General features: G+C 36.3%; 1 protein-coding gene across 2 annotated transcripts in view; it reads right to left on the bottom strand.

The window, feature by feature from the left end:
• EPHA3 (EPH receptor A3) overlaps positions 1-25,702 on the bottom strand; it is a 373,968-nt gene that overhangs the window by 69,500 nt on the left and 278,766 nt on the right. Inside the window, exons 6-9 of one of the 2 annotated variants that reach the window (XM_060099806.1) lie at positions 11,695-11,819; positions 8,471-8,633; positions 817-919; positions 54-121 (exon numbers count right to left, since the gene is read on the bottom strand). In XM_060099806.1, the coding sequence (XP_059955789.1) occupies positions 54-121; positions 817-919; positions 8,471-8,633; positions 11,695-11,819 (459 nt within the window). The remainder of the gene's footprint in view (positions 1-53; positions 122-816; positions 920-8,470; positions 8,634-11,694; positions 11,820-25,702) is intronic. The other variant, XM_060099807.1, reaches the window with a different exon arrangement.

The following is a 25,702-nucleotide window of genomic DNA, read 5'->3' as shown; positions in this document are numbered from 1 at the left end:
GCTAAAACTGAAATGGTAAAGCCAAAACGGCAGCAAATAGTTTAGAAACTTACAATGTCCATTCCCAAAATGAAGTCTTTTTTCATCCGCACCATGTTTTGACTTGTTATAGCCACAAAACCTAGAGGTAAATCAAAGGAAGAGAACACAGAAAGAAAATATACTTAAAACAATTATCTATGTTCAGAATGTGCAAAGCACAAAAAAAATAAAGCATTTTGCACAAACAATTAAGTGCTTTAGTGAAAGTTTAATGACTTCATATTTTCTAAATCCTCTAGAGAAAGCCTCTTTCTCTGGGGATCCTGGAGAGCTGCCTAATGAGGAGATATGGAGAGATGCTTCCCCACTGTGCAGACCCCTTCAGTTCAGTTTTTATAACGGCCCTAGAAAGTGTTTATAGTATTTTTTTTGAAACGACTGCTGTTAGAATGCATGAAGGGTAAAGTTTTCATTGTTAGTGATTAGTGCTGTGCAGTGTTACCAGTGTTCTGGGTGAGAAAGTGTCAGGGAAATCTGGGGTGTATTTGATGAGAGAAGGGATAATTGAAAAAAGAAAGTAAAAACCAAGAGTGAGGTCAAAAGAAGTGGTGGGTGTTGGAGACTGGGGCAAGAATTTAACGAAAAAAAGAAACTCAAAACTAAAGATGGAGAATCAAAAGAAAGGGAGGGAAAAAAGAAAGATCTACAATACAAGTGGAGACATTCTTATTGTTAAAATATTTTACTGACCACACTTTTCAGATTTTAGTGGCAACTGAGGGGAGCAAGCAATGCAATAATGAAAGTGAGTCATAAAACAGACTGTGAACTCACCTCCCAATCAAAACGTAGGTGACAACTGCGAGGAGAATAATTGCTACTGCCGCTGAAATGGCAATCATTACCACTTGGCTATTTTCCCCGGAAATGGAGAAAGCTGTGAGGTTGGAGAGAAAAAATAAGAAATGACCAGGCATTAACACATCGTAACTAACATCTACGTGAAAACGTTGATAAATTAAGTCCTATTTATTTTGCTTTTACCTAAAATATGGCTTGCTGTCTGATACAATGTAAAAAGAATTCTTCACTGAGTGTAAAAAAGAGACATTTTGTATAATTTTACTTGAAATTTCTGATTAATAAGATTAAATACTCTGCTTTCATTGACATCAATCAAAACTATTTGGGCATCTACTGCATAAAATATGCTGGACTGGTTTTCTCTGTACTCATTGGCAAGAAACTCATCAAATAAACAGTAATTATCAGAGAAATATAGGGAATAGGTAAGATTTCCCAGAATGAAACTATAAAAGCGTTCTCATTAGCTTGTTTAGTCTCCAGTATCTGTATTTATTTAAAAGGTGGTATAATACCTGTCCTATGGACCTCAACACATCTTACCAACAAATTGTTCCTGTCCCTGTATTTCCTACCTTTGTAGATGGCCCATCACTCATTCACTCACCAACATGAGGTATTGGCAAAAATTGTCCAGGAGCCAAATCTGGCCTGCCATCAGTTTTTGTATAGCTCAGAAGCTTAGAAGAATTTACATTTTTTTAATGGTTGCAAAAAGTCAAAAGAAGATTCTGTGATATATGAAAATTATATAAAATTCAAATTTGGGGGTCTATAAATAAAATTACATTGGAACACAGCCACATTCATTTATTTGTACATTGTCTATGGCTGCTTTTATGCTACAATTAGCCAAGTTAGGTAGGAGCAACAGAGACTGTATGTACAGAAAGCCTAAAATATTTATTCTCTAGCCCCTTACAGAAAATGTTTACTGACCCTTGATCTAAACCAATAATTCTCTAACTTTAATGTTCACATACATCATTTGAGGGCCTTTTGGAAAAAAGCAGTTTCTGATTCAGTCGGTCTGGAGTGGGGACTGAGACTGTGCATATCTTATGAGCCCCCAGTGATGCTGATGCTGCTGATTCCAGACTATAACATTTTGAGTAGCAAAGATGTAGACCATAAATATAAAGTCACCTTGTCCTCTCCCTCTCCTGATTTTTCTATATCCAATTAATCACCAAATTCTTTTAAATATTTTAGTTTCTGTCTTCACTTCTCTCCTGGATTACAATAAGAAATTCCCAATGGATCTCTACTTGCAGGCCTTTCCTATCTTTTACCTGGCCACCAGAGTATTCCTTCTAAGCCATGAGTTTGATTATGTCATTCTCATGCAGGGCTCTCCATCACTTTCTAGATAAAATGCATGTAAAACCATTTAGGATCTGTTCTCTGCCTAAATCCCCAGGCTCATCTGCTGACAAAATCCATAAGCATTCTAATCTCTACACTGTCTAAAATATACGCAGTTCCTGGAACATTCCCTCTCATGCACTCATACTTTAATATTTATTGTTTTTGTAGTAAATGCTGATTAAACAAATGAATCAGTGCTGTATCAAAAGAAAAGCTCAGAAGAGAGGGTTTAGTTATACTGTCAGCTCTCCAGAAGCCAATATCACATCTTGAACCTGATGAAAATCTAAGGTTGGAAGTTTTTCTCTAAAATAATGCAGTTTAGGGAATAAATGATGTAAATAAAGAAACATGGCAGATAGGCTGTTAAAAGTTTTCTAAGCATCTGAAAAAAAGAACTCAGGCAGGATGGTATACTCAGAATAGAAACTGTTGCAAGCACTTTATTCTTCTTTTTTTTTTTTTTTTTTTTCCCGGTACGCGGACCTCTCACTGTTGTGGCCTCTCCCATTGCGGAGCACAGGCTCCGAACGCGCAGGCTCAGCGGCCATGGCTCACAGCCCCAGCCGCTCCGCGGTATGTGGGATCTTCCCGGACCGGGGCAGGAACCCGTGTCCCCTGCATTGGCAGGCAGACTCTCAACCACTGCGCCACCAGGGAAGCCCAGCATTTTATTCTTTACTACCAGAAAACTATTGTTTACGCCACCGTGGCAGTCGTGGGGGTGCCTGCTAGGATCTCCCTACCGCCAAGCCTGCAGTGGGCAGTCAGCTCGCAGCTGCTGCACCTTCAGGATCCACTGCAGCCACGCTCTCCTCAATGACAAAACATGGCAAGGGGATTGGAGCCAGGCCATTTCTGCCCAATGCAGGGGTCCTGTAAGGGTAATCTTCATGCTGAGGCTCCCCGTTGGTTTGGTGAGACCCTCAGAGCTGCATTGCTCTCTGAGGGTCCTCCTCCTCAACCCTCTGCCTTCTCTCTGTCTTCATAGATGGCTGACCTACATCTCAGTCTCAGGCTCTGCTTGGCCATTTCTGTTCCTCCCCTTTTATCTTTTATCTGTATCCCCACACTCCCTGAAGCTCACACAATTCCACCTTAATATCTGCTTCACAGAAGACATGGACTGATACATTCCTATCCACTGGCTATAGATCTGTGAATCATTTGTAAAATAACTTAACCTTGTAATTCAATAATGCTCCATGAACATATAATATTCACTTTATCTCATGCTTTTCACTTTGCCTACTGTAGCAACCTATAAAGAGCAGCAAGTTCTGAATTCACTGGTAAATTTTAGCTAGTTTGTAAAATAAATGTCAGTGAAACTGGTAGAGGAAACGTGATAGAAAAAAGAAGAATTCTCTATTTCTTTTCTTGTCAAAGATAGGATTAAACTAGACCTCTCTACAATCTCCTCTAGCTCTAGATATCTATGAATCCCAGAGACTATCTGAAAGCACATAACCAAATCAGATCATTTTTTGTTACTGAATTGGCAAACATTTGAGTGAATAGTATTGATTAAATTTTGTGTTATACAGTTTCTAATAATTTTATGTGGCATACTGGCAATAACTGATACCTATCATGTCTTAGGAATTCAATTTGAATATGTTTTCCCACAAGCATACTGCTCCCCCAGCTCTAGTCTCTTCCCATTTTTGTCCATCCTACACATGCTCTCTCTGCCTAAAGCAGACTGGAGAGTAGCTCGTTCCCATGAACTAGAATGACTGGCTTTGTACCAATCTGCTGTGTGACATAATAATATGATCATTGCGAGGATTAAAGTTAAACACTTAGAACGGTGCTAAACATACAATAAGGGTTTAATAAATTTTATATATTTTTATTATTTCATTTTCCCAGTAAAAATTGGCAAAAGTACTCCATATCCCACAACATTACATATGAATATCTAATCTTGGTATATAAAGTTCTCTATATAATGATTCCATTCTACCTTTGTCAGGCTTTGTTAATGTCCCCTAAAAATAGGGTCCAAGAGTTTAAAGTTGCTGCATACCCATTCATTAAAAACAACAAAAAGGCAGTCTGAAACATTTAGGAGTGCTGACTAAATTGTCCCTGGGCTAATCTTCTTGAATAATAATATCCAGTAGAATCCTCCATTTCCAAATCTCAGCTTTATCCCACATATTTTTGCTCTGGAAATTCCTTGGATGTTCAAATTATGTATGATTTATTTAAACACAAAACAAACACACACACACAGACACACACACACACACCCCGAGTGCTTACTATACTATTATACCAGGTAATATTTTAAACACTTTACAAACAACAATTAATTTAATCAACATAAAAACCCTATTGGGTCATGCACAATGATCTTTCCCAATTTCCAGACAGGGAAGCTGAGGCAGTGAAAGTTGAAGCGGCTTGTCAAGGTCATCCCAATACATGGCGGCTACCTCTAGGGTTCTTTCTCTAACTCCTACATTGTGCCTGCCTTTCTCAGGGACAAAGCACACACTCTGGATTCAGTTTCTGCCCACTGAGGCTTTACAGACAGATGGACTGCCTGTTTTCCCAAACATGTCACGCTGTTTCTTAAAGTCTGGGACTTCTTGCTTTGGTGGATGTCACCTTTGTTCTAGGAAAGTCCTTTTATTCATATACACTCTATGTTTTCTGTGAGACTTTTAGCATGACTTTTTCTTTTTTGTTTTTAATATGCAGTAGCAGCACTAGATCAGTACTCCAAAATCTGGAGATTCTAGGCTCACTGACTCCACTTACTAGCTATGCAATCTGAGAAAAAACATATAAAACTCCGTGTCCTAGACTATGGATAAAAGGAAATCATAGTATCTTAATAGCTTACAGAACAGGATCAAATGAAATGTTTATGAAAATGCTTTACATACTGTCACAAAAATACATGAGTTCTAAAATCAGATCGATCATTTACCAATTGTATAACTTTAGAAATCTTAACCTCTCTATGCCTCAGTTTCTTCTTCTGTAAAATGATGATAATAAATGTAAAGCACTGACACATAAATAGTGAGAAACTTTAAAGAACTTAGGAAAATATATAATCCACTGTGCCTCTATATTGTTACTGTAAACAAGATAAAAAAATACTAATTAAATTCCAGGTAGAAATACACTATGTTCTACTAAGAAACATTTATATGTGTTATGAATAAAACTTTATAATTAAAAAATAATAAAAACTAGAATAAGCAGCAAACTGTTGAAGAAATCCAAACATGAGCCTTTTTTATATCTTTTAAATATCAATCTATAACAAATAAGACTCTTAAATCCTTAGAGTTTTTATGAATATATCATTTTAATTTATAAAAATGGAGAGTTTTGATTTTTGTCTTTTTTCCCTTAAGACAAAAGGTACTTTTTAAACCTGTATTTACTTATACTTAAAGTCTGGAAAAATTCTATGGTAAAGCAGTAAGAGTAAACTGATTTAAAAAAAAAATCAAACTGTGCAACTCAAAGATTTTTATAAAAGGAGAGGAGGGATATTAAAATAGTTCCCTTTCTCTCTATGCTCTTTTCATCTGCTCTATCAATCAATGGAAATATAGCAAATATAAAACTTATTTGCAAAAGTCCTAAGACCCTGAAGTTTTTAAATGGGCTATTTCTTAAACCTCAGACACTGAAGCCTCATTAGATGATCATGCATAACACTACCACAACTATATCTGTGGTAAATCTGGAATCACATTAAAATTTTAGAATTTGTTGTTGTTTTTGCAAATTTATTTATCAGATAGGGTTAAGTGCTAATTAAGAACAAGAGAGGTTAGACTGATGTTCCAAAATATGCATCAATATAATACATATTTATCTAATGGTGTTCCGCCCCTCTTTCCCCCAATATGCCTAATTTCTACCACATGATATAATAAACATTTGATTTTTATATTTCTGTGATTTGTGATCTCTCTTGCTACAGCAAATCTAGGTTTTGTTGTTAATTCCAATAACTATTTAAAAGTTTGAAAAAATTCAATCTATAATCATTTCAAAACAAAGAACTTTCTTTGCGCCACTTAAAATTTACAAAAAGATTTAGAATTACAAACGTTAAATTACAATTATATTTTGTTATTGTGTCATCTAAAATTTTAAATTTGTTTTAAACCTTGTTCACATGGATTTCCATGGTATTTTGCAGCATTTTGTTTCTAATGTCCTCAAAGAGTGCTTTCTCCATATTCATTCCATCACAGGAGGATTAGGAGAGGTCTTGAAGTACAGTCTCCACATCTGAGACTTGAATCCCCTTCGATTTCCAAGGAGGAATGGTTCTAGGACCCCCTACAGATACCAAAATCTGAGGATGCTCAAGTCCCTTACATAAAGTGGTGTAGTATTTGCATATAACCTAAGCACATCCTGCCCTATAATTTAAACCATCTCTAGATTACTTACAACACCTAATACAACTTAATGCTATGTAAATAGTTGCTGGATTGCCACAAACTAAAGCTGTGCTTTCTGGAACTTTCTGGAATTTTTTTGTATATATTATATCTATATAATATACATTAAATTTTATTGACATATCCTTGATTTACAATGTATTAATTTCTGCTGTACAGCAAAGTGACTCAGTTATACATATATAGATTATTTTTCAAATTCTGTCATATTCTTTTCCATTATGGGTTATCACAGGATATTGGATATAGTTTTGTATATTTTTGATCCAAGGTTGGTTGGATCTACGGACGTGGAACTTGTGGATTTGGAGTGCCAAGTGTGTAGATTTATGTTTTTGAGGATGGCAGCTCTCCTTTGAGTAGAAGAATTGTCATGTTTCAGCTGTGAGATAATAATTTCTAACACTAGATTCTTATACCCTGGGGAAGGTAGAGCTTGTTATTGTAAACAGCATTTCTAATTGTTTGACAAAAAGTGTGCCATAAAATATTTACTTTATCATATTAACTTAAACAACTTTTATAATTTTTGTAAATCTTGAATGTTTCTATGAGGGATGAAATTTGGGCATAAAATATTACCATACCAATAACAATGTGATTTTATACCATGAATAAAATATTTAGAAAATAAGAAATATAGATGCCAGGGAGAAATGGCAAATTGGAAGTGTCAAAAGAGATTACTGGGTGTCCTTTCAGTAGAGTGCTAGGCATTGTCAGACTCTCCCTGGATAATCTGTTTCTAAAGGGTGTTCATCTTTAATTGTCTTCCTGGCCTGTTTTGTAACTATGAAGTTAGTTGTAGACAAAGAATAGTTGTATATATGATTTTTCTCATTACAACTAGAATGATATATTCACTAGAGATATGACTGTTTTATGTGCATTAGAAAAGATGACCCCAATCATTATATTTATTGTCTTATAGTATATTAACCAGTTTTGGACAGATTAACCAATTTGTTTAAGTATTCCTGATTGTCTACACACTCATACACACAGTCACAAACATATACAAATATGTATGTATATGTGTATATGTATCTGTTCTTCAAATTTCTCTTTAAATCAGTTTACTCTCTTACTAGTCTCTTAATTAATTAATAAGTTAAATAAAATCTTTAATTTGTGTTCATTTTATATTAATATCATAGTCATGATTTTCCCTTTTGAAACATATTTTAGCAGAGGGTTTTTCTAATATGAAGTGAATGTATTTAAAGAAAATCAGAATGTTACTGGGAACATGTTTACCAATTTTAGGTAAATTTAGTGTCAGACACACAGGAACAACCAAATTACTTGTGAATGTGAATGAGGTGATGAATCAGGTTTAGAAAATCCTTAACCTCCAAGTAATACAAGATTAAATGTGTTAAGGATTAAAACAATATTAAGTTCCTCATGGATCATCACGTTTCTTTTTTTGTAGTTCATTGAACCTACAATGAACCTGAAATATCTGAATTAACCGGTACTAGAAGTTAAAAATGTTACCATATTAAATAATGATCCTCAAAGGAATTTATGGTCAATAGAAGATCAGAAGCATTCCAGGCATTAGAATATGTTCGATTTGTAAAGAGAAACACACACACACACACACACACACACACACACACAGATGTACACTTACACAAACACAAGTAAACAGACCCAATGCTATGCAAAATTGTTAAACTAAATGTTCCCAAGCGATATACTTTCAATGTATCACATTTAGCTAAAACTTAGAGTGAGAATGAATTATCAGACACCTTTGCAACAGCCCTTTCCCCCATACACTACATTGAAAAAGTACGTACAGTCTGGGCTAGTTTCGAACTCAAACTTGCGACTGGTGGTCCCAAATCCAGCTGCGGTCCGGGCTCGGATTTGGAATACATACGTAGTATCAGGCTTGAGGCTACTGATGGTAACATTTGTGCCTCTTGCCCTGAGAATTGTATAACTTGTCTCTTGTTCCTGCTTTGAAGTAAGAAAAATCATGTTAAAATCGAATCTTCCTAATGCTGTCAAATGATTAAAAAGGTGAACCACTCAAAACCAATTCTTTCAAACTTTTAACACAGCTCATAGGACAGATAAAAGAGGCGACAATCATTTAACTTTCTGAATGTAATAGAGGCTTTTTTTTTTTGCGGTACACGGGCCTCTCACTGTTGTGGCCTCTCCCGTTGCGGAGCACAGGCTCCGGACGCGCAGGCTCAGCGGCCATGGCTCATGGTCCCAGCCGCTCCGCAGCACGTGGGATCTTCCTGGACCGGGGCATGAACCCTTGTCCCCTGCATCGGCAGGCGGACTCTCAACCACTGTGCCACCAGGGAAGCCCTAATAGAGACATTTTTAAGCAAAAAAAAATATTTACAGAATTTCCCAACTTGGATAAAATAATTTGTTCCCTGCACATAATGCAGGAAAATTTAGTTTTCATTTTTACCAATTACTGAATATGTGGATGAAAATAAGTTCTCTTCAAAGCTGAGACTGAATGAAAGCTTCAGTCTAATTCCAAGAATAAACTTGCAAAGATGAAAATACCCCCTTGAAGTAAACTTAACAGGAATGTCCTACTGATTCTCAGAAAATATTTCCATTAACTGTAAAATATTAAACTTAAAAAGGTCCAGGTTTTATGTATAAACTCTACGTTAATAACTTTCGTAGTATCAGCTATATTTGCACTGTGTTTAATCTAAGTCACTATGGTTTGTAGAGACGAAAATCTTCAGATAAAAGTCTAGAAATATTTCCCAAAAGGATTTACACTGTACATTAGGAGATTCACACTGCACATTAATTGTAAAGACTTTTTGTGTCAAGCCTTGTTTACGAAAATGGACTTCCAGGAATTGTGTTTTTCCTTTAACATACGTTAGTATATGAGCACTTTGTGGGTCACCTAATTTCAAGTAATGGTGGAATATCCCTGTACCTGGTGTGGGACCTGGAGTGGGTGATACAGAACAATGCATATCCTCAACCAAAACTAAATAGAATATTACAGAAAAAACGTAGTGTGTTATAGATACTTTTTAGTTAAAAATGCTGGTTATGTATCAGATAGCATTTGAGTTAGTATATAAATAATGAAGAGGGCTGAATATATTTATTTTGTGGAAATCATTATTTCATGTGTTAAAATAAATTATTAAGCATATACCCAGAACATGGCTCTGTTTATCATCATTAATGAACTAAACAGTCAAGAAAGCTAGACTTTGTAGAGCTTAAATTCTAGCAAAATGTTCAAAATATTTCTAATCATCATATATATATTTGGAAATAATTTTAAAATTTATGAATGTATGCTATAAAAATTTTTATATAAAGTATATTAAAAATAATATTACACATAAATATGCATCAAATTTTAAATGCTTAGAGAATCATAGATTCAGTCATTTTTTTCCTGCACTAATTAATATTGTTTTAAAATATGGATGTATATTTTGCTTTGTTAGTGGAGTTTGAAATAAGTTCAGAAAATGCTTTATGTTTGTAAAAGATATGAAGGTAGATTCATAGTATTTTTGAATCAGCTTCATAGATCTGCAAGTTGGGTGTTCCCTGGCTCTGCTATCCAGTCTGAACTAAGGTGCATCATTAGTTGTCTTTTTATTTTGTTGTATCATCTATAAAACATGGATTCTTATATTTGCCCAGTCTATCTTGTTACACTTTTAAAAAGAGAAGATCATGATCAAGTGAGTACTTGACAGTACCAAGTGGATCACTGAAAGCTAGGAGATAATATTTATACTATGATTTTAGCACAATGAGCTTTATAAGGTCTCACTTTCTTTCAGTGAAAGAGACATACCTTTTTCCCTGTAGGGGGCAGTATGAAAAAAAATGGGATCACATTTGTGAAATACATTAACTTCAATAAAAAGAATAACTACATAGTGCAAAAGAATGCTTATACATTGTTTTTTTTTTTTTTTTTTTTTTTTGGACAACTGACCATACCACTAATTCTCATATCTCTAAAGTAATCCATTTTCATGTAGAGGAAGGTATGCAATACAGGGGAAAACATACTACATGAGGAGTCATGGCTGCCAGATTTCAAAACAAAGATCTAATGTTTATTAGCAGTGAGGCTGTGAGAAACTCAGATAATGCCATGGACTCTCAGTTTTCTTATTTGTAAAAGAACCTATTTGCCCACTTTCATCAGATTATCAGACAGCTCAAAATAATGTATACAGAAGTATTCTATAAATATAAACTATATCAACTCACAATTTGTTTTTATTTCATTTTAAAATACTTTGTAAACTGCAGCAGATACACGAATATGTGATGTTCATATTAGTAGCTATATAACCACCCAGCTCTAACGATAAGATTTGAATACATCTTGCTTTCAAACCTAGCCATAATTTATAAGCAGGGAGAAATAAGTGGTACTTAGAGTGATGAAATACCATGGCTTAAATTCTACTTATAAATAATCGTGTACCTATTTTTTATAATTGCATTACTGAACCACAATTTTATGATGTGAGGCAAAATTATCTACCCACTTCCATCTTCCACATTTCCTTGTACAAAGTCAAGAAAGCTTTCCATCATCAGTTCAATAACACAATCATTTTGTTATTAAGTCAATGTTCCTATCTGTATTGAAGGAAATTCATGTGAGGGTGAAGGTCAGGAAATGATGCTTAAGGCAATGAACTCAGGAATAGTTCATCAATAGATTAAGGAATCACTATATAATAGTTGGTAGAACAGGGGTCTCAGTGTGGAAGGACGCAAATGTCATCTCTAATACCATAACTAGATGACTTAACGTTTGATAGTGACATCTTTTGCTATGGCTTATTGCTATAGAATGGAGGATATCTGACACAATGATTTCTAAACCCTCCTCTACCTATAAATCAAAGGTATCACACGGCTAGAATTCTAAACAGCTCTTTCACTTGCTAGCAATGTCATTGGTTTCTCTGACAGAGCACACTCATGATAAGGTAACCTCTTTCCCTACACAACTCAACCTTTAGCATTATCTCCCCACCTTTTCATAGTATTTGACCTCATAGTCCAATATGATCCCATTAGGATGTTCAGGTTCTTGCCAGGATAAAGAAATGCTGTTTCTGGATGTCCGATCTTTCTTAATCGTCATGACAGGTGATGGAGCTGTAAAGAGAGAATGGGAGGGGATGATGGGATGAGGAAAATTAATCGGATTGGGAAGGGCATTAAAGAAGAGCAGAGAGGCAAGGGAACAAGCAAATGGAGTCTATTGTTGTTCTAATCTTTGGCAAGAAAGCACTATTTCCATTTCAAAGGCTCCTGAGTATTAATCTGGCCTCATATCAAGCCTCAGAAGCTGGATTATAGCCCTGGTACATACAGGCCTATGGAAAATGAGCTGAGATTTTCAGCTGCTGGTGGACTAGTGGCAAGTGAGCATATGTTTTCAATCTGCTACTATAATGTAAGCAATGAAATATATTTGATATATTAAAAAAAGAACAAAACATCAGGACTACCTATTTGTTATAACATTGCAAAGTTATGAATGCCAGATTCTTCAGCTCATTGATAACATTTTCATATGCAACTCTGTAAGAAGACTGGAATCCATTATGCACAAGGAGTCCCATGGTATCCATAGGTAATAATAATATTCAGTGTATTGTAAAATAGGTAGGATTTAGGACATAGTACAGTAGATTTTGACTTCTGACAAAAATCTTTCATGAATAAAAATATATATCAGGAAAAATCTCTGCTTTTACATTTTCATTTCTTAAAAAAATATATATTTAGTAAGAAGTACTGAGGAAATGAATGCTTTTTGTGTCACAACTCTATAGACACATATTGAGGCATCTTATTGGGTGATGACTCTATATTTGTTATGTTTTTCTATGCATTATCAAAAGTATAGAATATGAATAAAAAACTATCTGTTTGGATCAGATATAATAGGGTCACCATTTTTTCTAATGGAAGATTAAATATGTTTTAAGAGATATACTTCAAATCCTTCCATTAAAAAGAAAAATGCATACTATCCATCAAAGTACCTTTGGTTTCTATTTTTTTTAAAAATAAATTTATTTATTTATTTTTGGCTGTATTGGGTCTTTGTTGCTGCACATGGGCTTTTCCTAGTTGTGGTGAGCGGGGGCTACTCTTCGTTGTGGTGCATGGGCTTCTCATTACAGTGGCTTCTCTTGTTGCAGAGCACAGGCTCTAGGCGCGTGGGCTTCAGTAGTTGTGGCATGTGGGCTCAGTAGCTGTGGCTCGCGGGTTCTAGAGTACACGCTCTGTAGCTATGGTGCATGGGCTTAGTTGCTCCGCGGCATGTGGGATCTTCCTGGACCAGGGATTGAACCCGTGTCCCCTGCATTGGCAGGCAGATTCTTAACCACTGTGCGATCAGGGAAGTCCTACCCTTGGTTTCAAATCTCAGTCTTGCTACAATGGCCAACCAAAATACCTCACTGTGGGGTTTGGTGGCATTCTGCCGTAATGCAATGCAGCAAAATAAATTACAAACATGAAACAAACAAAAATGTAGAATTCTCAGGAACATCAACTGCTGAATTGTTTTCATTGCTAAAGGACTTTTTTAAATAGATTTTTCTCAAATCAAGGACTATTAGAACCCAGTATATTTGTATTCCCTACAACAGCTAGCAATAAATTTCCCTATATGTTGATTTGATGTTTCTATGATTATTACTTGATGACTTTTGCATCCAAACTCTCACCTAAATTGTTCCTGTCTATAAATGCCTTTCATTTTTATTCTTCACTTAAAAATAGAGCTTTCATTAAACTTGCCTTGTGACACTTTTTTAGAAAGTGTAAACCTAAATGAAAGATCTATTGCAGTACATTTTTCATCCACCTATTTCTATTATTTGTAAGATCTTCTTATGAACTTTTGTAATTAAAGCCTCATTACTTTAATGGCCAGGGGATGGTTACTTAATCTTTTTCCAAAGAAAAATGTAGGTGTTGCTTTTCTGATAGAAAAGTAAAATCATTTTCTTATTCACATCTTGCTCCCATTAACAATTAACATCCTTTCATGTAACTTGATGTCATTTACCTTTTAGGTTCACTTTCTGTCTATTCAATATTATTGTTTTACTTCTCAAACTGGCTTCACAACACCCCCAGCTCTCAACCCGAGGCAGTTTGCTGCTCTGAAATTGATTCTAAGCAAAGGATAAGTTATTTTGGTTATATTTAGTTGAAATTTTATAAACATATTTGAAGTTTATAAACACATCACTGAGTTAGAAATAAATAACAGGTGCATTAAATTTTTAAGAACTAATTTCTTTTTACTTACTTTAATACTTAGAAAAATCAATTTATTATTTAATCATTAATAGAATAATTTCAACCCCAATGTCCTAGGAACCAAATTTTGCTTTTTGTACAAAAATAATGGAAAAATTCCACCAACTTTCCTCCTGAAGTAAATTCATTAATAAAATAACTTCTAATGTGTGCTCACAGAGCATCTCAAAGAAGCTGAATGTTGGAACACTTTCTTAGTAAACCCATGGAGACCCTCCTTACTTCGTTTCATATCACCATGAACCTGGTTTCTTTTTCTTAACAGTTAAAATACATTTTCAAAGAAGGTTTGAAAATGACCAGGTATAGCATCTCTCCTTAGAAAAGAGGAGAGAGAAAATAATTCATTTCCAAGAACAGTTGTGAAGAAGATTGTATTAACTTTTTAATGAAAGCTTTCCAGGCTCCTTTGGGGATCTACTTAAATTTTATTGTTTCTGCACTGAGTAAGACTTTATAACTGTTGAAATTCTTCAAAGGTCTTTAAGCAAGCTGCAGTGCCCTATTGGACTGTAATAAATAGCCTTTTGTAATTCCACATTTACTTAAGTAGAGGCAATTGCTCGACGCTTGTGCCACCTCTAAGTTAAATGAACGTTTTCGGATTGCTGCTTTTAGGCCCCTGTTAAGTCATTTGTACTGCTCTTTTAATACACATCCCTTGTACTGGCTGCATTTCAGCAGTTTCAACCCAGTGCACCAGCTGAAATCCTGTTACATTTAGGTAATGATCATCAATATTTTAATATTAATAAATAATTAACAGAAATTGTTTTTCTCTCCCCTAATAAATAATTTTAAGACATAATAAAACACATGCAGCAAGAGAAAAATTCCATGGGCACTCCACGGTATCCACGCTTTCTAAAATGTTTTCTAGAACACTTCTTAATTCATATCTTGAAGTATAATTTATCCATACTTGCTCATGTGTTGTAATACAATTTGTAACACTGATGAGAAACAGTGATTTTTTTTTTTTGGTTCGTTTTTAGTTATCGAAGAGTGGTGTGTTCAAAGTAATTTTCAAAATTCATAGAAATTCTTATTTGTCTGTGTAAAAGAATGTGATACATTGTATATCAATGATTCAATGTATATCTTACATTTGATTTATTTTATTCTCATTTCTCTGTTTTTTTAAATTTGTGATTTGAAGGAGTGGTGGGTAATAGTTGTACAGAATGATAAAAAAAAAATCCGAAAATTGGAGAAATGCTTGGAAGGAGAGTAAAAAGTTACTGAGGCAGAGGAAACATAGGTTTTCCCTGGCAAAATGCTGGTGTATAAGCTAAAATAGCAATTACTGATGAACACTTCAACAGCCCAGGATTAAGAGATTTAGTCTGGTGACTTTTATATACCTTAAATGATATATTATTACAATGATTCTCTTATTAACAGGAAGAAGTTGATGACTAAGTAGGTTGCTATGAAACGGGTCCAGGAATTTACACAGTTTAGTGAATGAATAGTTTTGTAGGGGAAAAAAAATGAACTGGTAGGAAGAAAAATTAAAACAGTAGGAAGATAATAATTTTTAGTAAGTTAATAACTCTAAAGTAATGTCTGGGTGTGTAACATACATTTTTGTTGTGTTGGTATTTGAGAGGGAGCAAATATTTGATCCTTAGCTTTTGCTATTCTGAGTATAATTGGACATACGTGCTCTTTGGAAAATAAAGAAAGAAGATATGATATACTTGGTAAAGTGAAATTTTATTTTTAACTAAAATATTTTTTAAAAGAATACAAATACAAGAGAAAAACAGTGAAGGTTGGGAGGGAACAAGAAGCCCATAAATCATACAGTTAATCACCCTCCACGAAGTTTTTCTGAACTTTCTCCACACTGCTGAAAAATTCGGAACACTCTGAATGAATACTGAAAAATTTCTTAACTTGCGGTGTCACAGTGAACTTGCTCATGGCTCTCTCAATTCATTCTTTAAAATTTTTCTTAGGTCACGACACAGGACTCGATAGATAGTTCACCCCATGTTATCTAGTAACATGTGTTTTGTGAAAGCTGGTCTCAAAATGTTTTTCAATTTCTGTTCTAAGGAGGCATACCTTTCTGGGAACCAAAGGTTGAATTATTCCCTGAGTATTTTCTTCCCTATTTCCAGGCCACTGTAATGGCAGTTTCTTGAATCAGAGACATGCATGACTAGTCCAGAAGATAGACAGAGAAGTATAACCCTTAATAATTCATAATTGAACCCCAGTTATTTATTTACAGAGGAAGAGTAAGATTTTCTCTCAATGTCCGCCTAGCCTGAGCCATTGATTGCATCTAATGTAATAATAGAAAAGCAAATTACAATGCGCAAGCAAAGATGTTAGGCTAAGAAAGGTTTCAATGTAAAGAGATTTGGTTAGAGATGGGGCTTGTGTAGTTCACAATTTGTATTTGAATCACAAAATACTTGTGTATCCAAATCTACTGTCAGACGTGGAAAGGATTTATTATTTTAACTATGGTGTTTTTAAGCATCATTTACCATTATTCTGCAACTAAAATATGACCCATCCTTAGAATCAGGAAGTCAAAACTTCAAAATTCAACTCTAAGGATCTGGTTTGGTTCATTTGTTTTTATTGGGACTTTCCTCTTTCTGGGTTTGGGAATTTCTAATGAACCTCTGAAGTATCTCTGTGGTTTAGAGATTGGACAAGTTAAAGTAATAAGAAAAAAGGCTCAGTATTTCTTTTTCTAAGGGAGCCAAAGCTTTAAAAAATTATCTCCATGGGAAAATATCATCGAGTAAATGGTTGAAAGATTTTTCCTTTGAATCAGGCATACCTTTAAAAGCATGCCTCTCTTATTTTTTTGTACCATTCATTACAACGCCCACTTAAGAACATTTCCTTCCTAGTTTTTTTTTCAGAAGTGGACATTTCTATAAAGTCCAGAAACACTCTTGAGTTTGAATGAGCATAATCGTTCATAGCTTAATGTTCTCCATCTTACCACCCCTATCCTGATTTCCCCAACTTGTTCTCTGGAATTTCCTGTTTTGACCCCAGGACTCACCATTTTTACAGCCTACCAGTTTGAATTTCAGAGTTATACTTCTTTATATATTCTCCCTCACCAATAACACTGCATGCCAATCAGCTTCAGCATCTGAAAGTCAATGAATTTTCTTTCTACCACGTTATAGTTTTTCCAGCCCTGCTTCAGTTCAAACCATTGCCACCTTTCACGTGCATTGGATTCTGTGCCTCTCATCTCACAGAACTTCCTTCAATTTTCCACACATTTTTGATTATTTATCATTTTATAAAGCAAATGAAACATTAACCGTGTTCTCTTTCAAAACCTCATAATTTCAAATCAGTTTTCCTAAACTTGTTAACTAAAAAATAAGTTTCAAAGAAAAGGTCTAGCAATCTATATTTTGAAGAATTTGATGTCAGAAACCTCTTAAGATCACACATTTGGGAAATACTGGACTACAATAGGATATGTAATTTGAAATTCATTACATTATTATTTAAGATTCCTCATTAGACTGTAATATACATACCAAATTTATCATTTATTGCTCGCCTTTCAAACTAAAATTCTAAAGACAATTCCTTAGGCCACTGCCTACAATTGTACTTGCAATATACTCCCTGTCTGGAACACTCAGTCTCTTCCATTTTCCACTGGAAAAATCTCTTCTACTAATTATCCTTAGAAAGGTATTGCTAATATACAGCTTTTTTTTTTTGAGTCCCTTAGGCCATAGTTAATCAGCTCCTTCCTCTGTTCTGATATATAGTATAGTTCTTCATTCTCTTATTATTCAGCCCATCTCATTGTGTTGCAATTATACCATTTGCTTACTAGTGTGTCTTCCCATTAGATTGTAAGTTCCTCAGAGTCTTTAGTGTCTAGCATCACGCCAACTGTACATAAATCTATTTATTCAGTTTGGTTAGCTTTGTAAAAAAATGTACAATATATTTTGTGACTAGTTCCTTTGAAAGATAATCCTATTTAACTCCTGATTTATTATTAAAATAATAAAATTCAAACAAAAGTGAAAATTATAAGATGTTAAACAGAGATACCTTTTTCCATAAAATTATATCATTTATTTTATATAGTAAAGAGAAAAATAATTTTCTAAACTGAATCAATAGTGCTGGGAGAAAAACATTCTAAAACGTATACATTGAAAGTAAATTTTGAGCAAGATCTCTCCAGAGGGGAAAATTCTTGTCAAAATTTTAGGCTTCTTAGTTCTAAATTTCTAAAATCTTTAAAATTTTCATTATTAAAATTTGAATACCCCAGAGTAGTTTTAAAGAGTGGAGAATACATTTAAAATGTATAATCTAATTCCCATCTCAGCATGGAGTAATAAAAGAGAAAGAAAACAGTAGTAATAGAAGGGTTCATTTCATAGATGTTTATTACATGAATTCATCAAAAGAGATGCTGTTTTTCATTTTTCAATTGATCTTTAACATTAAGTTCTCCTTCTTTTCATATCATTCAATATCCTCTTACAATCGGATCAATCTTCAATACATTGTTTTTAAAAAATCTAGTTCTTCCTCTCCTTTACTCTCACACTATTACCATACTTATCACACTTCTGGTCAGCAAATGTGTAGGTTTCCCCACACTAATCAATTCTGATTTGGTTTCCTACAATTCAATTTTGACACTATCTACTTGCAAATAGTGTAATATTCCACACGTTAAAGGCTGAATCTCACATCACTGCCCCTCACCTCAGATGCTAATCACAATTAGAAGCTTCCCAGGTTACCCACAATTTCTGTGTGACCTGGCTACAAATTGGAGGTTCCCATGACCCTCTGCTCTGGTTCAATTAATTTGCTAGAGTGGTCACAGAACTCAGGGAAACACGTTTACCAGTTTATTAAAGAATATGATAAAGGGTACAGAAGAACAGCCAGATGAAGAGACATAGGGCAAGGTCTACGAGGCTCCTAAGTTCAGGAGCTTCTGTCTCTGTGGAGTTGGGGTGTGTTCACTGACCTGGAAGATCTCCTAACCCCATACCATTGGATTTTTATGGAAGCTTCATCACGTAGGCATGATAGGTCATTAACTCCATTTTCATCCCTTCCCCCTTATCAAGGGAATGGGGTGGGCTGAAAATTCCAGGCTTCTAATAAAGGCTTGGTCTTTCTGGTGAGCAGTCCTCCTCCAGAAGACATTCAGGAGCCCACCCAGAGTCACCTCATTAGAACAAAAGACACTCGTATCACCCAAGAAATTACAAGAGCTTCAGGTGCATGGTGTTAGGAACTGGGGTAGAAGACAAAAGGACAAAAGATGTTCCTAGTATTCTTATCACTTAGGAAATTGTGAGTTTTAGTAGCTCTGTGCCAGGACCAGGAGACAGAGACCAGTATATATATTTTCTATAATCTCCATATGTAATATGGCTTTGAAAATCTATGGGGGGTAATCATAGGTTTCTAGATATAATTCTTCACTGTGAAAGAGGTTAATATTGACACACAGCTATTTTTAAGGGTTTTATCGTCCACTAAGAGTTAAGTCTAAAATAAAAAAATCTTGTAGGTAGGAAATAACAGAAAGTAGAGCAAATAAAGATTTCTTTTAAAACTAGTTGTCTTTGAAAAATGCAGCATACCAGCAAACCTGTCATAAAATATTGAGATTCCTGGAGACATTATATACATTTATAGCATCAGTACATTTTAGAAAAAAAATGTTCCTTGGATTTGCTGAGATATTCTACAATATTTTTCTCTTTAAGTCCTTCAAAGAACCATGAGTACTCTCAACATGCCTGTAGTCTCCGAGTCCAGTGAGCCCTAATCAAGGACTTCATGCATGTACAAGGCAATGAAAATGGCAGGTGGTTATTCATCTAAATGTGTGTGTGTGTGTGTTTAGCCTAATGTTCTCTATTTACACAGATAATGTGATGCTGCTGGAGGGTCTAGCTGTCTTTTAACACAAGACAACTAAAATTAAATTACATCTAGGGAATTCTTTTCCTTCATCGATTACACATGAAGCATAAAGTACTCTCAGAATTCCTAGACAGATAGACATTCAGCTCTGCATACATTATTTTAAACTATGCAATATTCTTTACATTATTTCTGAAAATCCACACTTCACACTTCTAAGGCCTGAGCCTAGATTTAGAAAAGTGCATTCCAGAGATAATATACATGGAAAGGATAGAATCTTCCCTCCCAGAGAGCCGAAAGTTGTCTGAGAAATTCCTCACTTCATAAGATTTCTAAATATCTTAAAATTTCCAGAAGATACAACTTGGCTTTGGGAATAGCAATATGTCTTAATCCTGAAGTTTTCAAAGTTCTTCTTGGATAAGCTTCCTAGTTATTCTATTTAGAAAATCTGTTTTGATAGGATTTTAATATCCCAAGTTCCTAACCAATGTAGGATGGTAAGCTTGTTGTCTTAATTCAGCAGCTTCCACACAATAAAGACAATAGAGTAGAAACTTCAAAACCGAAGTTAATAATCCAAGTTTAAATACTAAATATGAAATCTTGGGCAAAATCAAATGATATACAACATTTAGTACAGGCAAAATTATTTTAGTATAGATGTCTCCAAAGAGTGAGAGGAGCAGCTGTTGAATACAGATAATAGGGATGTGATGGGGAAAAGGGTGATGGTACAAGGTCAAGACCAGATGAATGAAGAGAAAGCTTCAGACAAGAACTAGGCTAACCACAGTGTGAGGTTTTGTTTGTTTGTTTCAAAGGATTGCTGAGGTAGTAATGTCTGTTCTGACTCAAGAGTCCTTCAGGAGTAGAGTGGCCACGTTCCAGCACAGGACAGAAGGGACTAAATCTGGACTCTGGTGGTATTCTCTGTGGAGCTTCTGACAAGCAGCCTGCTGCCTTCTAATTATGTGCAGCAGTGGACTTTACAACTTTATACAACTTACAACTTTATACAACTTTAACGCACCTTTGGAACAAAAGAGGACTGCCATTGACCCAGCTTCCTCTTTACAGATAATGGCAAGAAAACTAGTCTGAAAGGCTACCCTCTTGGGTCTTGGGCTGTTTGGTTCATGTGTTCAAGCAGAACAGAAAGGAGGAAACATTTACAATATATTATGTATGTTATATTTAGAAAATAGACAAAATATATACTGGTCTTAAGTAAATCAAACTTTTATTCACAAATTATAACTATAAAAGGAAAGGCGGCACTGATAGAAATATTCTGTATTTTCACAGGGGTAGATATGTTTATTAAAAGTCATTTAATTTTCCTTACAGTTAAGACAATTCACTATATATAAATGTTACCTCAATTTAAAAAGAAGTAAAATATATGATTTGCATAATTAGGTCTTAATATTGATATGTCACACTATTAACTATATTTCTGTATTCTTTATGCTCTGGCATCTGGAGCCTTGCTGACCAGGGATAGGCTGCCTCTCCCAGGGTTAGCCAATTCCTAGAAATGGCAGAGACTAGCCCAAGAGTGTGCCTCTCATACTGCAAACTAATCAACACATTACCTTCTCCATCTGGCTCTTATGCTCTACCAGGAAATATTCCTCTGCCCCAATCATCCTAAAACCAAGTACCAGACAACTAGAGAAAGTCCTTATACCTCACAGTCTACTGCTGAAATTATTCAAACTAGCCAATCCTAAGTATACTTACCTTATCTCCCCTTGCCTTGCCTTTCTTACAAAACCACAGTAAAGGCTCTTGCTCATGCTTTTTCCTTGCTCCCTCTACCTCCTGACTGACCCTGGTGCTTCTCTGTGTGGTCCTCCAAGGTATGACGTGCCCCTTCCTCTTGGGGACTGTAAATAACAAACTACCTTTTCAGTAGCAATTATTTCCTTAACCTGCTGGACTTACCATACCTGAATAATAATAAAAATTATATTTTAAAATAATCACTGTAGTGGAATAGCATCTAGATATTTTTTCAAACAAATTAAAGACCTCTTCTTGACAGATAGGTAATGAGGTATCTAAGGAAATACCTGGTATGCACACAGTCTTGCAGTAATTATTTTTTTCTTACTTTATTCAAACCCAGAAACTGCTATGATGCACTGTCTTTGATGTTTAACCAACACTCAGGTTTAAAATCTACCCGTGGAAACTTTGATAAAACACATTTTTAACCTATTATGCTATTTAAGGGAGAGGTACTTCTGCAATTATAGGCTTTCTACCTGTTGGACACCAGTATCTCTGCTCATTAAATCCATGATTTTAGTCAAACTTCGTTGTTAGTTAGATACTAGACACTAAATCCTAAGCTGACATCCTTATCTGAGCCTGCTCCTAGTTGGTTTCGTTGAGGCCCAAGGTAAATAATTTTGTTCATAGATACACCAGAAATACAGCTACACGTGGAACAACTCCTACAGAACACCTACTGAACGCTGGCAGAAGACCCCAGACCTCCCAAAAGGCAAGAAACTCCCCACATACCTGGGTAGGGCAAAGCAGAGAGATTCCCGCACAGAGGAGCGGTGCCGAGCGGCACTCACCAGCCCGAGAGGCTTGTCTGCTCCCCCGCCGGGGCGGGCGGCGCTGGAGCTGAGGCTCGGGCTTCGGTCAGAGCGCAGGGAGAGGACTGGGGCTGGCGGCAAGAACTCAGCCTGAAGGGGGCTGATGTGCCACAGCTAGCCGGGAGGGAGTCCGGGAAAACTCTGGAGCTGCCGAAGAGGCAGGAGACTTTTTCTTCCCTCTTGGTTTCCTGGTGCGCGAGGAGAGGGGATTAAGAGCGCCGCGTAAAGGAGCTCCAGAGACGGGCGCGAGTCGCGGCTGAAAGCGCGGAGCCCAGAGACGGGCGTGGGATGCTGGGGCTGCTGCTGCCGCCGCCAAGAAGCCTGTGTGCGAGCGCAGGTCACTGTCCACACCGCCCTTCCGGGAGCCTGTGCAGCCTGCCACTGCCGGGGTCCCGGGATCCAGGGGCGGCTTCCCTGGGAGAACGCACGGCGCGCCTCGGGCTGGTGCAACGTCACACCGACCTCTGCCGCTGCAGGCTCGCCGCGCACTCCGTGCCCCTCCCTCCCGCCCGGCCTGAGTGAGCCAGAGTCCCTGAAGAGGCTGCTCCTTTAACCCTGTCCTGTCTGAGCGAAGAACAGACGCCCTCCGGCGACCTACACGCAGAGGCGGGGCCAAATCCAAAGCTGAGACCCAGGAGCTGTGAGAACAAAGAAGAGAAAGGGAAACCTCTCCCAGCAGCCTCAGAAGCAGCGGATTAAAGCTCCACAATCAACTTCATGTACCCTGCATCTGTGGAATACATGAATAGACAACAAATCATCCCAAATTGAGGAGCCAGGAGTCAGTGCTGTGTCTCTGAGGTGGGAGAGCGAACTTCAGGACACTGGTCCACAAGAGACCTCCCAGCTCCACATAATATCAAACGGCGAAAATCTTCCAGAGATCTCCATCTCAACACCAGCACCCAGCTTCACTCAACGACCAGCAAGCTACAGTGCTGGACACCCTTTGCCAAACAACTAGCAAGACAGGAACACAACGCCACCCATTAGCAGAGAGGCTGCCTCAAATCATAAAAAGTCCGCAAACACCCCAAAACACACCACCAGACGTGGACCTGCCCACCAGAAAGACAAGATCCAGCCTCATCCACCAGAACACAGGCAGTAGTCCCCTCCACCAAGAAGCCTACACAACCCACTAAACCAACCTTAGCCACTGGGGACAGACACCAAAAACAACGGGAACTACGAACCTGCAGCCTGCGAAAAGGAGACCCCAAACACAGTAACATAAGCAAAATGAGAAGACAGAAAAACACACAGCAGGAGAAGGAGCAAGATAAAAACCCACCAGACCTAACAAATGAAGAGGTAATAGGCAGTCTACCTGAAAAAGAATTCAGAATAATGATGGTAAAGATGATCCAAAATCTTGGAAATAGAATAGACAAAATGCAAGAAACAGTTAACAAGGACCTAGAAGAACTAAAGACGAATCAAGCATTGATTAAAAACACAATAATTGAAATAAAAAATACTCTAGATGGGATCAATAGCAGAATAACTGAGGCAGAAGAACGGATAAGTGAGGTGGAAGATAAAATAGTGGAAATAACTGCTGCACAGCAAAATAAAGAAAAAAGAATGAAAAGAACAGAGGACAGTCTCAGAGACCTCTGGGACAACATTAAACACACCAACATTCGAATTATAGGGGTTCCAGAAGAAGAAGAGAAAAAGAAAGGGACTGAGAAAATATTTGAAGAGATTATAGTTGAAAACTTCCCTAATATGGGAAAGGAAATAGTTAATCAAGTCCAGGAGGCACAGAGAGTCCCATACAGAATAAATCCAAGGAGAAATACACCAAGACACATATTAATCAAACTGTCAAAAATTAAACACAAAGAAATCATATTAAAAGCAGCAAGGCAAAAACAACAAATAACACACAAGGGAATCCCCATCAGGATAACAGCTGATCTCTCAGCAGAAACTCTACAAGCCAGAAGGGAGTGGCAGGACATAATTAAAGTGATGAAGGAGAAAAACCTGCAACCAAGATTACTCTACCCAGCAAGGATCTCATTCAGATTTGATGGAGAAATTAAAACCTTTACAGACAAGCAAAAGCTGAGAGAGTTCAGCACCACCAAACCAGCTTTACAACAAATGCTAAAGGAACTTCTCTAGGCAAGAAACACAACAGAAGGAAAAGAACTACAATAACGAACCCAAAACAATTAAGAAAATGGGAATAGGAACATACATATCAACAATTACCTTAAATGTAAATGGACTAAATGCTCCCACCAAAAGACACAGACTGGCTGAATGGATACAAAAACAAGACCCATATATATGCTGTCTACAAGAGACCCACTTCAGACCTAGAGACACATACAGACTGAAAGTAAGGGGATGGAAAAAGATATTCCATGCAAATGGAAACCAAAAGAAAGCTGGAGTAGCAATTCTCATATCAGACAAAATAGACTTTAAAATAAAGACTACTAGAAGAGACAAAGAAGGACACTACATAATGATCAAGGGATCAATCCAAGAAGAAGATATAACAATTGTAAATATTTATGCACCAAACATAGGAGCACCTCAATACATAAGGGAAATATTAACAGCCATAAAAGGAGAAATCGACAGTAACACAATCATAGTAGGGGACTTTAACACCCCACTTTCACCAATGGACAGGTCATCCAAAATGAAAATAAATAAGGAAACACAAGCTTTAAATGATACATTAAACAAGATGGACTTAATTGATATTTATAGGACATTCCATCCAAAAACAACAGAATACACATTTTTCTCAAGTGCTCATGGAACATTCTCCAGGATAGATCATATCTTGGGTCACAAATCAAGCCTTGGTAAATTTAAGAAAATTGAAATTGTATCAAGTATCTTTTCCGACCACAATGCTATGAGACTAGATATCAATTACAGGAAAAGAGCTGTAAAACATACAAACACATGGAGGCTAAACAATACACTACTTAATAACGAAGTGATCACTGAAGAAATCAAAGAGGAAATTAAAAAATACCTAGAAACAAATGACAATGGAGACACGACGACCCAAAACCTATGGGATGCAGCAAAAGCAGTTCTAAGAGGGAAGTTTATGGCAATACAATCCCACCTTAAGAAACAGGAAATATCTCGAATAAACAACCTAACCTTGCACGTAAAGCAATT

Source organism: Mesoplodon densirostris, chromosome 5 (assembly GCF_025265405.1).
Source record: "Mesoplodon densirostris isolate mMesDen1 chromosome 5, mMesDen1 primary haplotype, whole genome shotgun sequence".
NCBI classification, from domain to species: Eukaryota; Metazoa; Chordata; class Mammalia; order Artiodactyla; family Ziphiidae; genus Mesoplodon; species Mesoplodon densirostris.
Note: the sequence above shows the minus strand (reverse complement) of the source record. Positions and strands in the feature narration are given on the sequence as shown.